The following is a 15,746-nucleotide window of genomic DNA, read 5'->3' as shown; positions in this document are numbered from 1 at the left end:
TTTGATCATGCGTGAGCCTCGGATCTTCCTCTGTAGCTATTGAGAAAAGGGCTGTAGGCATGGTCGGTGGTGATCGGGGTTTCACCCCTACTAAAGGACAGAGCTGGGATGTGGTTATGCTCCAGGACAGCATGTGGTCTAGGCCTCTGTGCTGGGGGCTGGGTGGAGGGGCGGGCTGTCGGGCTGAGGAAGGTCCTTTCTCTCCAGTTGTACCTTTCTCTCAAATACCTTGAATTCCTTTAATGGTGATAACACGTTTTCCTCAGTGACCGTTACTGAGACTTAGAGGCAGATGCTTTTGGAAGCAAGGACTCTGAACTAAGTCACTGTGTAGTCATATAGTCAGGGTCTGTAGTCATCTGAGAAAAGGAAGTGTGTGTGTGTGTGTGTGTGTGTGTGTGTGTGTGTGTGTGTGTGGTCTGCCCAAGGGAAGGACGTGGAGTTGACGACAGCTGGAACTAGAGTGATGGGAAGAAGGTAAGTGAGAGAAGAAACAGGACACCTTTTTCATGTGTTTGCAGTTTTGTTGAGGGCCCCATCTGGCCAGGTCTGAATTTTTTGTCACGTGACAGTTGGCATCTGTTGTATGCCAGGCGCAGTGATCTGGCTGCAGTGGCTGTGCTGCCTGAGCTCGATCCAGTTGTCTCCAAGCCACTTGTTAAAATGCAGATCCTGACGTAGTAGGGCAGGGGTGGGGCCTGAGAGTCTGCATTTCTGAGAGGTTTCTAGATGACAGTGACGTCCCACAGACTGCAGTTTCTCTATGACGGAGGGCATTTGTGTTTCAGTGCGACTGACAAGTGGATAGTTCCTCTAGGCCTGTGCCTTGAGTGCCAGGTGGCCAGAGTTTGACTCAAGAAGATGCTTGGCTCCTGGAGCCCTCTGTGATAGAGGTTTTTCCAGAATGTAGCTGTTACTCCCACTCTCTACAGAGGGGTATCCTATGTATTTCTAACAGGCGTTCGTTCATATGTCTGACCGGGCAGGTTGGCAGTGCTTCTCTTTGGAGCCTCCTTGTTTTTTGCCCTTAATGATTCACCCATCCATCGTCACCAGCTCGCAATAATCAGTTCACATGGTCATGCTAAACAATAAGTGACAGTCTTCCCAGGAAGAGTGGTGTCTTCACTAGAACTAGTGGAACTGAAGGAGCAAGGCTCATTTCAGCTGTGAGCTGGAATGGAAATGTCTTGGGACACCTACCTGGTGTCAGTGAAGTAATGAAGGCAACGGCCAGCCTTGCCCACAGTGAGGCGGCATCTGCTTCGCCAGGTCTCCTCAGTAGTGGACGAGGAGGAAGAAGTAGTTATTTCAGCCCTGCCCAGCAGTGGCAAGTAGCTATTGTTAGCATCCCACTTAATGAGGCTTCAAACACATGCTTTGCCTTTCCCAGCATCCTGTTCTGCTCCTGAATGTTAATTCAGTGGATGTTAGCTCTGATAATGTACCTGCACTTCGTCCATGCAGTTCTTGGTCATAGGCTCTCCATGCAACTTGGGTGCGCTCAAGAATCTGATACTTAAAGGAACTGTCTTTCCTTCCTCTCCCTCTGCCCACCCCTCCTTCATTTCCCCCCTTTCTCCTCCTGCCAGACATGCCCCAATACTCCATCTGCTTGTAGGAGTTAGTCTAGTTTGCTTTTCTAAGCATTCGTACCTGCCTTGCTACATACCCTTTTTTTCCTCTTCCCACCCTCCACATACCAAGAATTTTTTTCTCTCAGTGAAATGTGATATTTTACTCTGGTGAAATAATTTCCACTTTGAACATTTAGCACACAGTTTGAACATTTATTCAGCTGGGAGTTTTGAAAGTGATCTAAAACCAGGTGAGCTCTTCTAAGGGTGGGAGGAGAGCAAAGGTGAGCTGGTCTTGTGGATGTCACTTGTCAGTCTTGATGGTCATTTGTCGGCCGGTGCCTCTGAAAAGCAAGAGGCCAAGTCAACATTTTGCGTCAGTGTCTGGCCAGTGCCACACAAAATGGCTTCCTTCCACATTGGTGACATTGGAGGGCGTGTGTGGGAATGAGGGGGGAGCTCTGGCCTTGGATTGTGGACTGTGTGACTTGAGCAAGTCAACGGAAAGCCCTGAGTCTCGGTCTCCTTATGTGCATCACAGCTGAGTGCTGCTTTCCTCCTGCCTCGTACGGTGGGCGGGTGGTGGTGCTGCCACGTGGGTGAGGAAACCAGTGTACTTTGCAGACTGCAGGCAGCTTCCCAAGGCAGGTGTTTCGGAAACACCTCAATCAGGAAAAAGTTGGGAAGTACCTTTTTACAAGGCACCAAAAGAACTGCTTATCTGGCTGTGGAGCCTATTCTGAATGTAACTGTCACGCTAATTCCTTTTGTTTATGAAGTAAAGTACAGTAAAGGTGTTTTAAACCAAGTAATTTTATACTCTCACAGAGGGTGTTAGCTCCCATTTTATGCTTACGGAGATTGGGGTTCCCTGGGGCCCTAAAGCTAGTTAATGTGCTGTTCTTGGAACATAGTGCTTCTTCAAATACAAAGACTGCTCAGCCCACTCTGAGCCACTCCCACTCCGGCCGGTATTTGGGAATGAGGAATTAGAAGCTCTTTTTGAGAGGCAGGGGTGGGGGGAGAAAACTTCTCTTGTGTCGCCCATGGCGGGGCTCACATTTGGGACTCGGAGGAAACTGAGTTGACCTGACCCAGGCAAGGACTTACCGTTGGCTTCTTCCCAGAGGACGTCCTGAAGAAACTTCCCTAGGGCCTGGCCGTGCTGGTGGTCCTGAGCCCCTGACAGCTTGATTCCAACATCAAAGGGGGCGTTGAACTAGGAGGAAGGGCAGGAAGGACCCAGGAAGTGTCAGAGTTCCCACCCTCCCACCCCAACCCAAGCACACCCCCATCCCAAAGAAGGCCCTGGGCTCTTGGTCTCATCGTGGACAGGGATGAAGAAGGGCCCGTGGGCCCAGCAGGCACCCCTGAAGGGCAGCTGGGCTGGGATATCCTGCCTTAGGCCCATTCTTCTCCGACACCCCCACTGATCTTCAAGACTTACTCTGTTCCTTTACCTCTAAGGAGGTTGCTGATAAAAGCTGTGGAGGCCCCTAGATCAAGTGCCCCCCACCTGCAATCTTAGAAGGCACGAGTGTGAATCAGTCACCAACGGGGGGATTTCTGGCCTTGGCAGGGAGACGGAGGACGAGGGTGTACCGGGTGTGCATGGCACTAGGCTGGTGATGGTCTCTGACCCCTCTGCTGCCCCCACCTCTTCCTTCCCAGGTGTCTCCCTCAGACGCACAGGCCTTTCCTTGTTTTGTGGAAAGTCAGACAGGAGGCTGACCTCTTCCTAGAAAGATACTCTAAGCCAAATCCTTTCTTTGCCTCCATTTCTTCCCTTCCAGGGGAGAGCGCCCCATTTCCCCTACTTGCTTGGCAGTCTATGAGATGATTTATTGGAGCTAAAGGTTTTGGGGAAACGGAAAAGACCTCTGGAGCCACATCATCGTTTATTGCCTTGAGAGCAGAGACTGTCATCTCTTCATCCAGTAGCTGCCTCAGGACTTAGCCATGTTGGTCACCGTGATGTCTGAAGGAGTCAGTGGAGGAATCTTGGTCCTTCTGCCCCCTGCCCTCCAGGCAGGAGGTGTTATCCCCGTTTACAGATAAAGCAACAAAGCCCAGAGAAGTTACATGACTTGTCTGAGGCCCGACAGGACTTGGGGTCCACCAGCCAGGACCCTCTGTTCCCTGGGCTGCAACAGCGCCCAGCAGAGGGCCCCACCCTGCGTCAGGCCGGGCTGTGTCTTCCCCGCATTGTATCCTGTCCTCCATACACCCCCCTCAGGCAGGTACCACTATTCCTATTTTACAGATGTGCGAACATGCCCAGAGGAGTTACTAGAACAGCAAATAGCTATTGGTACCTTTTTAAAAATTTGCCTTCCCCACTGGGCTCCACTGTGAAGCTGGAGTGAGTGGAGAATGACATGATTTTTTTTTTTTAAAGGAATTTGAGCCCTCCTGTTCCCTCCCTTCAGTAGATTCGTTTTTCTTCCACCCCTGTGGCTAATGTGGGTGGTCTGATCATCCGAACACACGTCTTTGGATCCCAACCCAAGGCCCTGTCGGCTGCGATGGGGCCACAGAGCAGCTGAGAGGCAGCACAGCGGCTTCTGCTTGGGAGATAAGCTCCTTGGGCCTCTGGCTCATCTGCTCCGTCGGGGGCGGGGGGTGGATTGGGGAGGGCAGTGGGTCGGAGTTGGTTTCAAAAGTCTTCCAGCTGAAACGATTTTAGGAGGATAACATTTGGGGAAAGTGGAACCCTAGGACCGGAGTGGTTTGGGGAGCAACCCAGAGCTCTGTGGCCCCACCCAGCTTCTGACAGCCCCAATATCTCCCAGACATTTCCGACTTGTGGTTCTAGTTGAGGCGGTGTGGGTCATTCTTTCCACGGCCAGCCTTCATGGAAACTGGAAACTTCCTGTTGTGACAGCCCTGCCTTGAGTCATCAGCCACTGAAACCCCTTCCCCATTGGGGCTAATTTAGAGCCGCTCTGAAATGGAGCTGGCAATCTCACCGGGAAACTTGCCTGGGTTTAATTTAAGGATTTGCAGGCCATTGGGTGGGAATGCGGTAGGTTGAGGGGGGGGGGTGTCTTACACATAGTGGGGGGGATCCTGGGCTCTGGGGAGGGTCGGAGCATGGGTTGGGAGTTCATCCTTGATGGGAGAAGAGGCCGGTGGATGGTTAGAGGGAGGCCAGGTCGGGACCCACTTGAGCTGCTTTTCTCGGGCCTGAGGAGACGAGCGGGGGGTGGGGGGGGCCACTGCCTGGCTGCTGTCTACCTGCCAGACCAGGGCGGAGGAAAAGAGGCTCTGGGGACTGGAGTCAGCTCTGAGCTTGAATCCCACCCCTGCCACACACCGGCTGTGGCACCTCAGGCAAGTGAATGCATTTGTCTGAATTTCTGTTCCTTGTCTATAAAATGAGGGCAAGCATATCAGCCTTACTTGACAGGTGGTTGTAGCGATTATACCATATGTAATAAGGGAGAAACAGTTTGTAAATGAGATCATGGGACACAGCAGTACAGTAATTACCATTATTAGGAACCACCCCAGGAGTTGTGGTTTCTCTGCAGGGAGCTGTCTGTGGCCACCTAAATGCTGTTAGAACCCTTTCCTGAACCACAGCCAGCCTTTCAGGAAGGCTACCGAAATAACCCTATAAAGCGCCTCCCTCCCCCTGCCCCTTAGTCCTCCACTTTGAACTACTTTCTTGTCTACTTTCTTGTCCCCTGTAAATTTTGTCAGAGCCAAAGCAAGCCTGACTGGCCTGTCCTCGTCTACAGATGGACGTGGACGCCGGTGAGTGCCGGCCGCCAGAGCCCGGCTAGAGTAGCTCCCCGTTCAGGGCGCAGCCTTGGTGCACTCCAGCCCCAGGTCAGGTCTGGGAGGCCCCTGAGCCAAGCGGACGTCTTCTGCGGGGAAACACCTTTGGTCTATAACCACCATCTTCCTGGATGTCTACCTCTGGGCATCCTACTTGCTGCACCCTTTGAAATCACCTGGCGTCTGCTGGCGTCCCCTCTCTTGCTTTCAGCTCCTTGTACACTCCCCGTCTGTTGTAGCAAAGTTACTTCTCTTAGATGTTTGCCTCTTGATAAAGACCTCGCAGAGCCCAGTGCAGAGCCCACGTCAAGTATTTTCATGCTATTTTACATTTCTTGAGTAGTTGGTAAGTGGACCTTGTGCATAGCCAGCTTCCCCTGCCCCCCGTCATCCCCTCCACTGCCACAAAGTGGAAAACTACAGAAGAACCAACCCGGATTTCCAGCTCATCCTCCGCCTCTTCCACCAGACTTCCATCTTCTGGGTGGAGCCAGCCTTCAAGCTCTCGGGGCTGCAGTTTGGCTGGTGGCTTCTTGGACTCCTTTCTCTGTTGGAGACAGGAGGTGTGCTCTTTAGGGCCCTAAGCCCCCATATCCTTCCAGAAGCAGACGTATGGGCCTACGATCTGACCCAGAGTTCTCCTTTGTGTTCTAGGAGAAGGCTGAAGCCCAGGTGTTTGAGCCACTGCCCAGGCCAGCTGCTATGTGGCAGGGTTGGCAAGAGATACCCCGGTCGGAATGTGGGGCTTTGTGGGGAGATGTCTCACCTGCGCTTTCTGATGTTCGGGGCTCAGGAAGCTGGAGCCTGCCATGGCCAAGTCCACCCAGAGCACACTGACAAGCAGGAGGCAGCAGATGGTCCCCAGGGAGGGCATGGCCTCAGCTGGGTGGGGACAGATGGGCCTGGAGGAGAAAGGGTCTTCAAGCAACATGCTTTTCCTTCCCCTGCCTTTCCCTCCCTTCCCTTCCCCTGCCTTCCCTTCCTTTCCTCCCTTTCCCATGCCCCAGAACGCAGGCAGGAGCCTAGCAGACAGGGCGAAGCACTTTGACCTGGGATGGCAACTGCTGAATAGAGAAGCTCTTCCCATCCCTGCCAGAGGGACTCCCTCTACCCCCCACCCCCACCCCGCCAATGTAGGAGCGAATTGAAGGATACATGTGCTCTCTTCTAAGACTGCTCCTTCGGGGCAGAACCCTTGTTAGTGGGACTCCCCATGTTGTTTGTCCCAGCCCCCAAGGAACTTGTACCAAGTTTCTAACAGGGATGATGAAGCTGAACCAGCAAGTTCCCCAGGAGACATGGGGGAATTGGGGTGGCTCCTGAGCCCAGCTGTCTGAGCAGCCAGGCTACCCCAGGTTGTGCAACCTCCCCTTTGTTTAGATGGGGCTGTGAATGGCCGGTGGTCACAGTAAGTTAAACCCGTAAGCCGACCTCCCCCCGGCCCCCCACATAAGAGGGTGCCTACCTGGAATTCCTGGTGGAGGTGGTGCCTGGTGGCTGTCTGGTCCTTATATAGGAAGCCCTGTGTTTGTTTTAAACTAGCAACCTTATCTCAGGGTAGCCTAGCTTCCGGAGACCGATTTACATTCCTAGGAAACTAAAAATGCTCACGTCCTCTGGGTAGAAATCAACAGCGGAGGTCAGATGCCCTGAGACATTGCTAGGTTGGCCTGTGGCGGCCCATCTGCTCCAGCTGTCCCCAAGTGGGCCCTGTCCTGGTATAGGTGGGAGGGAAGGGAGTGGCTGGGGGTCCTGGCTGGCTTTGCTGCTCTGTGACTGGCTTACTCCCCTTTCTGAACCCCCTTTCTCCCTTGATAGAATGAGGTTATTGTCACTAGATCTCCAAGAGCTTGTTCTGTCCCCACACTTGCTGTTCTGTGACTGATGCTACAAACGTCTGGAGCATGTGGGAGCCCGGTTCATGTAATTCTCATACCTCCCATTGAGGGAAATCCCATTTTACAGATGAGGAAACTGCTGGGATGGGTGGCAGCACAAGCTAACTGCCCTCTAGGGAGCAGGTGTTGGGATCGTTCAATCAGTGGCCAAACGTGAGTCCTTCCTTCTGGGTGACACATGACCACTATGCTTGGCTGGGTATCTCTTAACATGTGGGCTTGCCTCCCCTCCCCGCAGCAGGTTCTGAGAGGGAACAGTTTGGACCTGGAGGCAGAAGAGCTGTGACCTAGTCCTAGCACAGTCCTACTCCTTAACTGATTGGCCTTAGGCAGGTCACTAATCCTTGCATCAGGCCTGCCTCTCAGAGTGGCTTTGAGAACTAAATGAGGTGATGGGTGTGAAAATCCTTTATAACCTATAAAGTATATGCAGGTGACAAGTATTTTTGTACCAGATCCATAGGGCTTCAGTCCCATGTTCTCAGATGAAGAGTTAATAAACATGATGAGGGGTGCCTTACCTGCCTGGAGTGCTTCATCTAATTGGATGCCCAGGCAGTGACTCTTAAGGGCTAAGTGAGTTGTCTACACAGAAGTTCTAGCATTTCAGTGGAGAACCCAACTTCAGGCAGATGGTAGAAATGGCGCAGGGCTTTGAAGGGAGGGCATTGCTGTCAGTAGAGTGGCATGAGCAGAGCGAACAAAGGGAAGACATGGGTATAGCGTGTTTGGGGCAACGGTGAGAAGGTTGGGCGGCTTGGAGGATGGTGGCAGCGGAGGGAGGGAAGGCCTGGCAGGTGGCTCGGGGTCAAGCCGTGCACTGCCTTGCAAGGTGCTAGCACAGGGAGTTCGGGCTTTATTTGCAGGAGGGAGGCCACTGAAGGTTCTTGAACAGAGAAGTGACAGAATAATGGCAGAGCTGGAAAGAACTTAAAGACCCAGGGTGCTGAACCTTTTATTTCACTGGAAGAGAAAATGAATGCTCTACATGGACCACCTTTCCCAGCTGCACAGCTGGCAGTGGTGGTGGGGGATTCCCACCCAGTTCCTGACTCCCAGTCCAGTGCTCTCTCGGATGCGTGGTCTTGCTTCCACAGTGACGGTGGCATTCAGGAAGGTCACTGCTCCACGCAGGACGGGATGGGCAGGGAACCAGGTAGGAGGGTCTTCAGACAATAGAAGAGCTGAACGTCAGATGACCACCTGACTTGCAGTTTGACTTCAGGGGCCCCTGGACCCTTGTAGAGACTCTAGGGACAGTGAAGCCCAGGAGGGTCTGGACACCCCCTCAGTAGAATGTGGGGGACTAAGTACCCCCTGCTGAAAGCCATCACCAGCCGCTGCCAGTGTGGACTCCCAGCAGTGTAAGCATGTCACCAGGAGCCCTTCACCATGTCGGTCACCTGAACTTAGTCAGACCTCTTAGCTCCAGGGCCAGAAGGGTGAAGGGTGAGGAGAAATATGAGACCTCAGAGAAGACCTGCAGTTTTTCCAGAGACTGTCTCCCCCGCCAAAAGGATCCCCAAAACCCAAACTATGGTGACCAGGTCCCTACTGAGACACGAAGCCTCTGCTTAATCCTGACCAGGGAGGCTTCTGGAGGCAGGAGCTGCCAGTGTTGATCTTAGATAACAGCCCCAGCGAGCAAACACCCACACTCGCTGTGTTATCTACCGCTGGGGAACAGAGAGTTGGCCTGCATGAGGGAAACCATCCTGACCACATACCACAGAGCCAAGGCTGCTTGGGGGAGGAGGGGAGATCTGACGATGGCAGAACCACTGAGGGAGGAGGGAGGTGGCACTCAAAAAGTACCTCACTGCCCACTCGCACTGGAATGGGGACAGAAGGGGGTAGGGGGGTGGGGAGTACGCAAATCTGGACCAGGAGCCTGGAGGAAGACCGTGACTGGGAAAGGACTGACGTCCCTGGCTCACTGTCCTCATTCCTGCCAAGTGTGGGTAAACCACGGCCAGCACCTCCCTGTCTGTAGCCTCCTCAGAACGTAGTCGGTGCGCGGCATGCTCGCTTCCTCTGGACTGCTTGCTGGTTGGTGATTTCCTCCCACGGCAGGGCCTTGAGGGCCGGCCTTAATGAGTGGAGGAGAAACACTCACCATCACTAATTAATTGCTGTGTCTAAGTGGTGTCTGATTCTCTTTATATACTTTCCACCACAATTTCATTTGTACTGATAACTATTAATAGTTGGCTTGGCAAGCATTTATTTATTTTTTCATCAATTTAGCTAAACCTCTGTCAATGAGGCAGATTCTGGGGTTGTAGGAAGAGGTTTTATTTTTTTAGATAGGACTTCGGTGGGGTTTCTTTTTTCTCCTAGTTCTGGCTTCCGTAACTTCTGGATCAGCGTTGTTCAATGGGAATATCATGTCAGCCTCAAATAGGAGCCTCATATGTAATTTTAAATTTCCTGGGAGCCACATTAAAAAATGAAAAAAAAGAACAGGTGAAATAAGTTTTTTAATAATACACTTTATTATATCCAAAATAGTGTCAGTTCAACATGTAACAATATAAATATGATCGAGGTATTTGGCATTGGTTTTCTTTTTACTAAATCTTCAGAGTCTGGTACAGACTTCAGAGTCTTATTTGTACAGCACACACCCATTCAGACCAGCCACATTTCAAGTGCTCAGTGGCTGCATGTGGCTCATGGCTACTGCACTGGACCACAATTCTAGATAATTATGGGTGTCACCCTTAAAACTTCCGTGATCTTAGCCATGGTCTCTCTTTCATCCCCCCTCTGTCCAAACCAAACCTCTCCCACTGGGGCTTCCCTGTCCTGCCATCCTGGGGCTGCAGCCCCAGCCATTTGTCTTTCCTAGAGAAGAGGCTTTCTCTCCAACATCTTCTTCCCTCAGCTTTAAACACCAGTCCCCACTTCTCCCCATGCTACCATCTCCGGGCATACTTCCCTTTCCCGGTGTCCTATTCCTTACTGTGAACGAATCCCTCAGCACCTGAGGGCTCGACGCCCACCCCACCACTGTGCCGACACTGTTCTCACAGAGTTACAGGCAGAGCAAGGGCCATGAAGAGCCACAGGATCTCAGCGTGGGGCCTTCAGCGCCAGATAATCTCAACTGCTGACCTGCACCCGGGAAGCTTATTATAAGAACGCAGATTATTTTATGCCTCATCTTCTGGTTCTGATCCAGTAGGTCTGAAGTGGGGCCCCAGAATCTATTTTAACAAGTATCTTGGGCAATTCCTTTCTGATTACAAAATAACGCTTGCTTCCAGCAGAAAATTTGGACATTTGGAAGATAAACTCTCTCTCCATCTATACTTGAACTTATTTTGGAAAATTTCAAACATTAAGAAAAAGTAATGATAATGAGTCTCCAAGCATCTACCATGAACTTCAACATTTATTAACATCTTGCTTCATCTATTTATTGCCCATACAGTTTTTGTTTTTCTTTTTGGGGAATAATAGTAAAAGGAAATCCCAGCAATCATGTAATTTCAGCCTTAAAAACTTCAGTTGTGTCTTTAACAGGTAAAATACATAGTTGGTTTATTTTAATCAGGAGCCCAACAAAGCGCATATTTGGTTGATGTTTTATCTCTTACGTCTCTTTTAGGCTATAGCAGTCTCCCTTACCTGCTGCTTTTTCACCCAAGTCATTTATTTAAAGAAAAAAAAAAGAAAGAAAAAAGAAAGTGATTTGTCCTGTACAAGTGACTCCACCTTCCGGACTTAGCTGATCACTACCTGTGGTGTTGTTCCTCTCTCCCCACTGCTTTCTGTAAGCTGGTAGTTACACCTAGAGATACACTTTTGTTAGGATTCAACTTTTACCTTTTCACAAGAATACTTCATTGCTGATGTTGTGTACTTACTATTGAATCCCATTACAGGGCATACGGAATCTGGTGGCTCCACTTTGACTGAAGCTTTAAGAATAAGATTTATCTGTTGGTTCAAGTGTTGTTATATGATCCCATTCATTTTAAACTTCCCTATTAACTTTCACTTAATGGACTTATCTACCATTGATAATTGTTACATCCGTTAATTATTAGGGATTACAAATGGTGATTTTTAAAAATTCTATTGTTCCTTTCTACATTAGAATTTTTCTTTCAGCAATTATTTTATTACCTTGATACATAGTTTGTACAGGAAAGGCAAGATAAGTACATGATTTTTTCCCATTTGTTTACTAAGTTACACAATAAGGTTGATGTCCTGTCAACCTCCAAAGTTTTATTCCTATCATAAACTCATGGATTTTTAAAAAAATATGTGTTTCAACCCATTATAATCTTATTCTTTTCAATGCTTCCATATTTGATGAGTTGATCCTTGTGTGCTTTTTGACACAGCCTTGTGGTTTTTAATTGCTTCCTTTTTTTTCTGTCCCAATAAGAAATCTTGGACTCATCCTGTGCATGTCCTTCCTGCCTCTGGCCTGAAATCAACCATTTTTCTAAGAAGTCTTGATTTCTTTTAATGAAGTAGTTCGTGATCACATGTGGGTGCTAACTACTACTATTACTGCTTCTAGGCCTTTTCAGTGCACAGAGATTAGAAATACATACTCCCACCCCCCCGTAACCTGCCACACTTTGAGCTTATGTATCTTTTAAGTTGAGACGGGTCTCCTAACGGCAGCATTTAGTTGGGTCTGGTTTTTTAATCCATCCAGCTACTCTGTGCCTTTCGATTGATGAATTCAGTACATTGCCATTTAGGGTGATTACTGATACATGAGGACATATGACTGCCATTTTGTGTGTTGTTTACTGATTGCTCTGTATCTCCATTGTTTCTTTTCCTTTGTGTTTCTATCTGCTGTTTTTGTTTGGTTGTTTTCTATATGGTTTTCTCTTTTTTAATGTTTTGTGTTTCACCTCTGGATTTTTTTTTGTTACCATGAGGTTTGTATAAAATGTCTCATAGATAGAATAATCCTTTTTTATGTTGTGCATTCATCACCAAATTGAAACAGGTATAGCTATTTTTAATACTTTTTCCCGTTTAAACTTTGTCATATTTAACTGTTTAACACCCTATTCTGAAATAGAGTTGTAGTTTTCTGCTTCTGTGTGTCCATGACTTTACTCAAAATTTTGTGTACTTTGCCTTTTTGTTTCAAGTAGAAGGGCTTTCAACATTTCTTACAATGCAGGTCTGTGGTGGTAAATTCCCTCAGCTTTGTGTGTCTGGGAAAGCCTTTATTTCTCCTTCATATCTGAAAGATAACTTTGTGGGATATATTACTCTAGGCTGATGGTTTCTATCTTTCATTATTTTGACTGTATCATTCCACTCTCTCCTGGCTGACAAGTCTGGTAACCTGATGGGGTTTCTTTTGTAGGTTACTGATTTTTTCCTCCTGGCTTCCTTGAGAATTCTTTATTATTAACTTTTGCCAGTTTTAATATAATGTGTCTTCGAGAAGGTCACTTTGCATTGAGATAATTAGGTGTATCATTAGCTTTTTGTACTTCCTTCCCTACATTTGGGAAGTTCACATTAGTTATTATTTTGAATAGGCTTGCTAATTCTCTCTTCCATGTGGTCTGCTCTACTTCCAGTACTTTCTAATGCATTTTTCATCTCACTTATGGAGTTCTTCAGCTCTTGAATTTTAGTTCTTTCTTATAGTTTCAATCTCTTTAGTACTTTCTGTTCATTAAATTTATTCCTAATCTCATTGAACTGCCTTTCTGAGTTTTCTCTGTTGTTCAGTTTCTTCATGACTGCTATTTTGAATTTTCTATCCTTTAGATCACAATCTTCCAGGACTTTATAGAGTTTGCATTCTGGAGACTTGTCATTTTTTTTTCTGTTACCATGTTACATTGGTTGTTCATGGTATTGAGGGATTGTTCCTTTGCTGGCACATTTGAAATATCTTCAGGTAGCATTTTAACGATTCAGCAAATTGATATTTATAGGTTTTTCTTTTGTTTTCCAGTCAATGAGGCTATAATACAAGTTTTCGTTTTGTCTTACCTGCATTACTTGCACCTCCAGGGTCGTGGTTGGGTGGGTCGGGGGGGGTCACTGTAGTCCCAGGAGTCACCTTCTAGTGTGGTGGGTTCCCTCACTTGGTGCATGTTGCCTGGGTCTCAGGGCACCACCACCATGGTGGAGGAATATGGCAGGTGAGGGGGAGGCAGGTTTGCACGCCTGCATTGCTGCTACCTGGTTCCCTATGGCCGCGGGCACTGCGGGAGGCCGTAGGTGCATCTCTGCTGCTGCTATTGGGTTCTGGCTGCACTCGGGGAAGGGAACCAGATGCTGGGGTACTGCTGCTGCTTGTACCCTCTGCCAACTGTGGTATGGGGGCCGCATCCTAATGCCTCCATTGCTACTGCATTTGCTGGGGTTGGGGACTCAGCCGTGGAAGCTTGGGCACTGTCCCTGTTTCTCCCTGTACTGCTGCCCCTATGTGTTCCAATACGTCCACCTTCAGATTTATTGATGTGTGCATCTCTCAGATGTCCTAGTGTGTTTGTTGAGCACTGGAACTTTTGCTGGGCTACAGAAGTCTGACTAGTAGTAAATTTACAGGGAGATTCAAAGGGGTTCTCTGCCATCATGCTGATGCCTACGCTCTCACCTTTTTAAGTGTGTTTTTCTAGGACCCATCAACGCCAAGTAGTTGTTTCAATCTAGTCGTGGAGGGCACAGTTCACAGAGGCCCATGTGGGGCTCAAACCGGCAACCTTGGTTAAGAGCACCGCGCTCTAACCAACTGAGCTAACTGGCCGCCCCTCACCTTTATTTTTTTATTTTATTTTGTTTTTTAAAAGATTTTTTTATTGGGGGAAGGGGAACAGGACTTTATTGGGGAACAGTGTGTACTTCCAGGACTTTTTTCCAAGTCGTCCTTTCAATCTTAGTTGTGGAGGGTGCCGTTCAGCTTCAAGTTGTTGTCCTTTCAGTATTAGTGGAGGGCACAGCTCAGCTCCAGGTCCAGTTGCTGCTGCTTGTTGCAGGGGCACAGCCCACCATCCCTTGTGGGACTCGAGGAATTGAACTGGCAACCTTGTGGTTGAGAGCCCACTGGCCCATGTGGGAATCGAACCGGCAGCCTTTGGAGTTAGGAGCATGGAGCTCTAACTGCCTGAGCCACCGGGCCGGCCCCTCACCTTTATTTTTGAAAGATGTTTTCACTAGGTATAATTATAGGCTGATTTTTTTCCTTTCAGCACTTCAAAGATGTTAATTTCTTATGGTTGGCTTATTTTTTGATGAGTTGGCTGACCTTCTTATCCAGTCGCTTCTCAGTACCTGTGGGATTGGTTCTAGGACCTGCTGTGGATAACCAGAGTCTGCAGATGGCCGAGTCCTTTACACAACATGGTGTAGTAGCTGCGTAGAACCTGTATTAGCCCACAGGCTACAGCAGGGCACGCCGACACATCATTCACATGGGTTCAGCAGTGTTCAGTGGGTGGCAAATTCAAGTTCTGATTTTTGGAACTTTCTGGGATTTTTTTTTCTGAGTATTTTTTAATCCTCCCCTCTCCCAGGCAGCAGTGAGCTCTGGGCTGCATCTGCGGCCCCCGTCTCTGCACTTCTCCTTTCCCTCCTCCCCTGTTCACGCTCCTTAGATGTTTCGATGCGTGGATCTCTCAGATGTGGTTGTGTATCGCGCAGGAATCTTTTGGAGGCTGAGTGGGCTGGGCCGTGGCCTCTCTAGCCTCACTTCAACCAAAGTAGTTCCACTTTCCCCCATTTTATGTATTATGAGCTACGATTTCAAAATAGGTTTTGCTGCTGACAAACGAAGGATGAGGAGCAGGTAGAATAAAGATCCACACAGCTTCCTGAGGTGAGTGGCTTGACCATTTTATTTTTTTCCTTTTTTATGTGGTTTTATTATCTATATTTGTATTTGACCTTTTCTTTTTATCTAAGTGTATCCATATAAAAATCTGGTCTGCTCACCATCCCTATATCACAGCTGAGGCCCCCCCCACACCCCCTTCCTGATTTTCCTTTGAGAGCATTAACTTGGGAGTTGAGATGGATGGGGGCTCGAACACTGGCTTTACCACGGGGCAGCGGACAGCTCTGGACAGGCCTTACCGTCTGTGCCAGTTCCTCAGGAAACGGGGGATAGATACCTGGAAGTTTGCTGTGTTGTGTAATGTGTGACAGAGCCAGGTGTAGTGCCAGCTCACAGCTGGTCTCAGTAAATGGCAGCTGTTGTGACTGCTGACTCAGGTGCAGTCCCAGGGCCTCTGCTAAGAGGTGATACTTGGTGCAGGGTTAATTAGGACCAGCACCATGTCTGCATTACAGGCCCCCAGTCAATTAATGGAATGCATCAGGCTTCTTTTCTGGCCAGTCTCTTAACTCTTGGTATTTGGTTAATACTCCCCTGCACGTGCATGGCATTTTGAGGGTCACCTGCATGCATTCGCTCATGTGAGTCTTGTAACCATTCCATAGATCAGACGTCGTTAGTCTCATTCCACAGAATGAGAGGCTGTGC

General features: G+C 48.7%; 1 protein-coding gene across 1 annotated transcript; it reads right to left on the bottom strand.

Annotated features, from left to right (window-relative positions):
* Positions 1–397: 397 nt before the first annotated feature.
* GHRL (ghrelin and obestatin prepropeptide) lies at positions 398–6,964 on the bottom strand. The gene is made up of 5 exons (XM_033132485.1): positions 6,826–6,964; positions 6,127–6,262; positions 5,794–5,907; positions 2,688–2,796; positions 398–1,921 (listed from the first exon to the last, which is right to left on the bottom strand). The coding sequence occupies exons 2-5, from the start codon at positions 6,232–6,234 to the stop codon at positions 1,902–1,904; spliced, it is 351 nt and encodes a 116-aa protein (XP_032988376.1). The 5' UTR covers positions 6,235–6,262; positions 6,826–6,964; the 3' UTR covers positions 398–1,901.
* Between the last annotated feature and the right edge of the window lie 8,782 nt (positions 6,965–15,746).

The sequence above is a fragment of the Rhinolophus ferrumequinum genome, chromosome 17 (assembly GCF_004115265.2).
Source record: "Rhinolophus ferrumequinum isolate MPI-CBG mRhiFer1 chromosome 17, mRhiFer1_v1.p, whole genome shotgun sequence".
In the NCBI taxonomy this organism is placed as follows: Eukaryota; Metazoa; Chordata; class Mammalia; order Chiroptera; family Rhinolophidae; genus Rhinolophus; species Rhinolophus ferrumequinum.
Note: the sequence above shows the minus strand (reverse complement) of the source record. Positions and strands in the feature narration are given on the sequence as shown.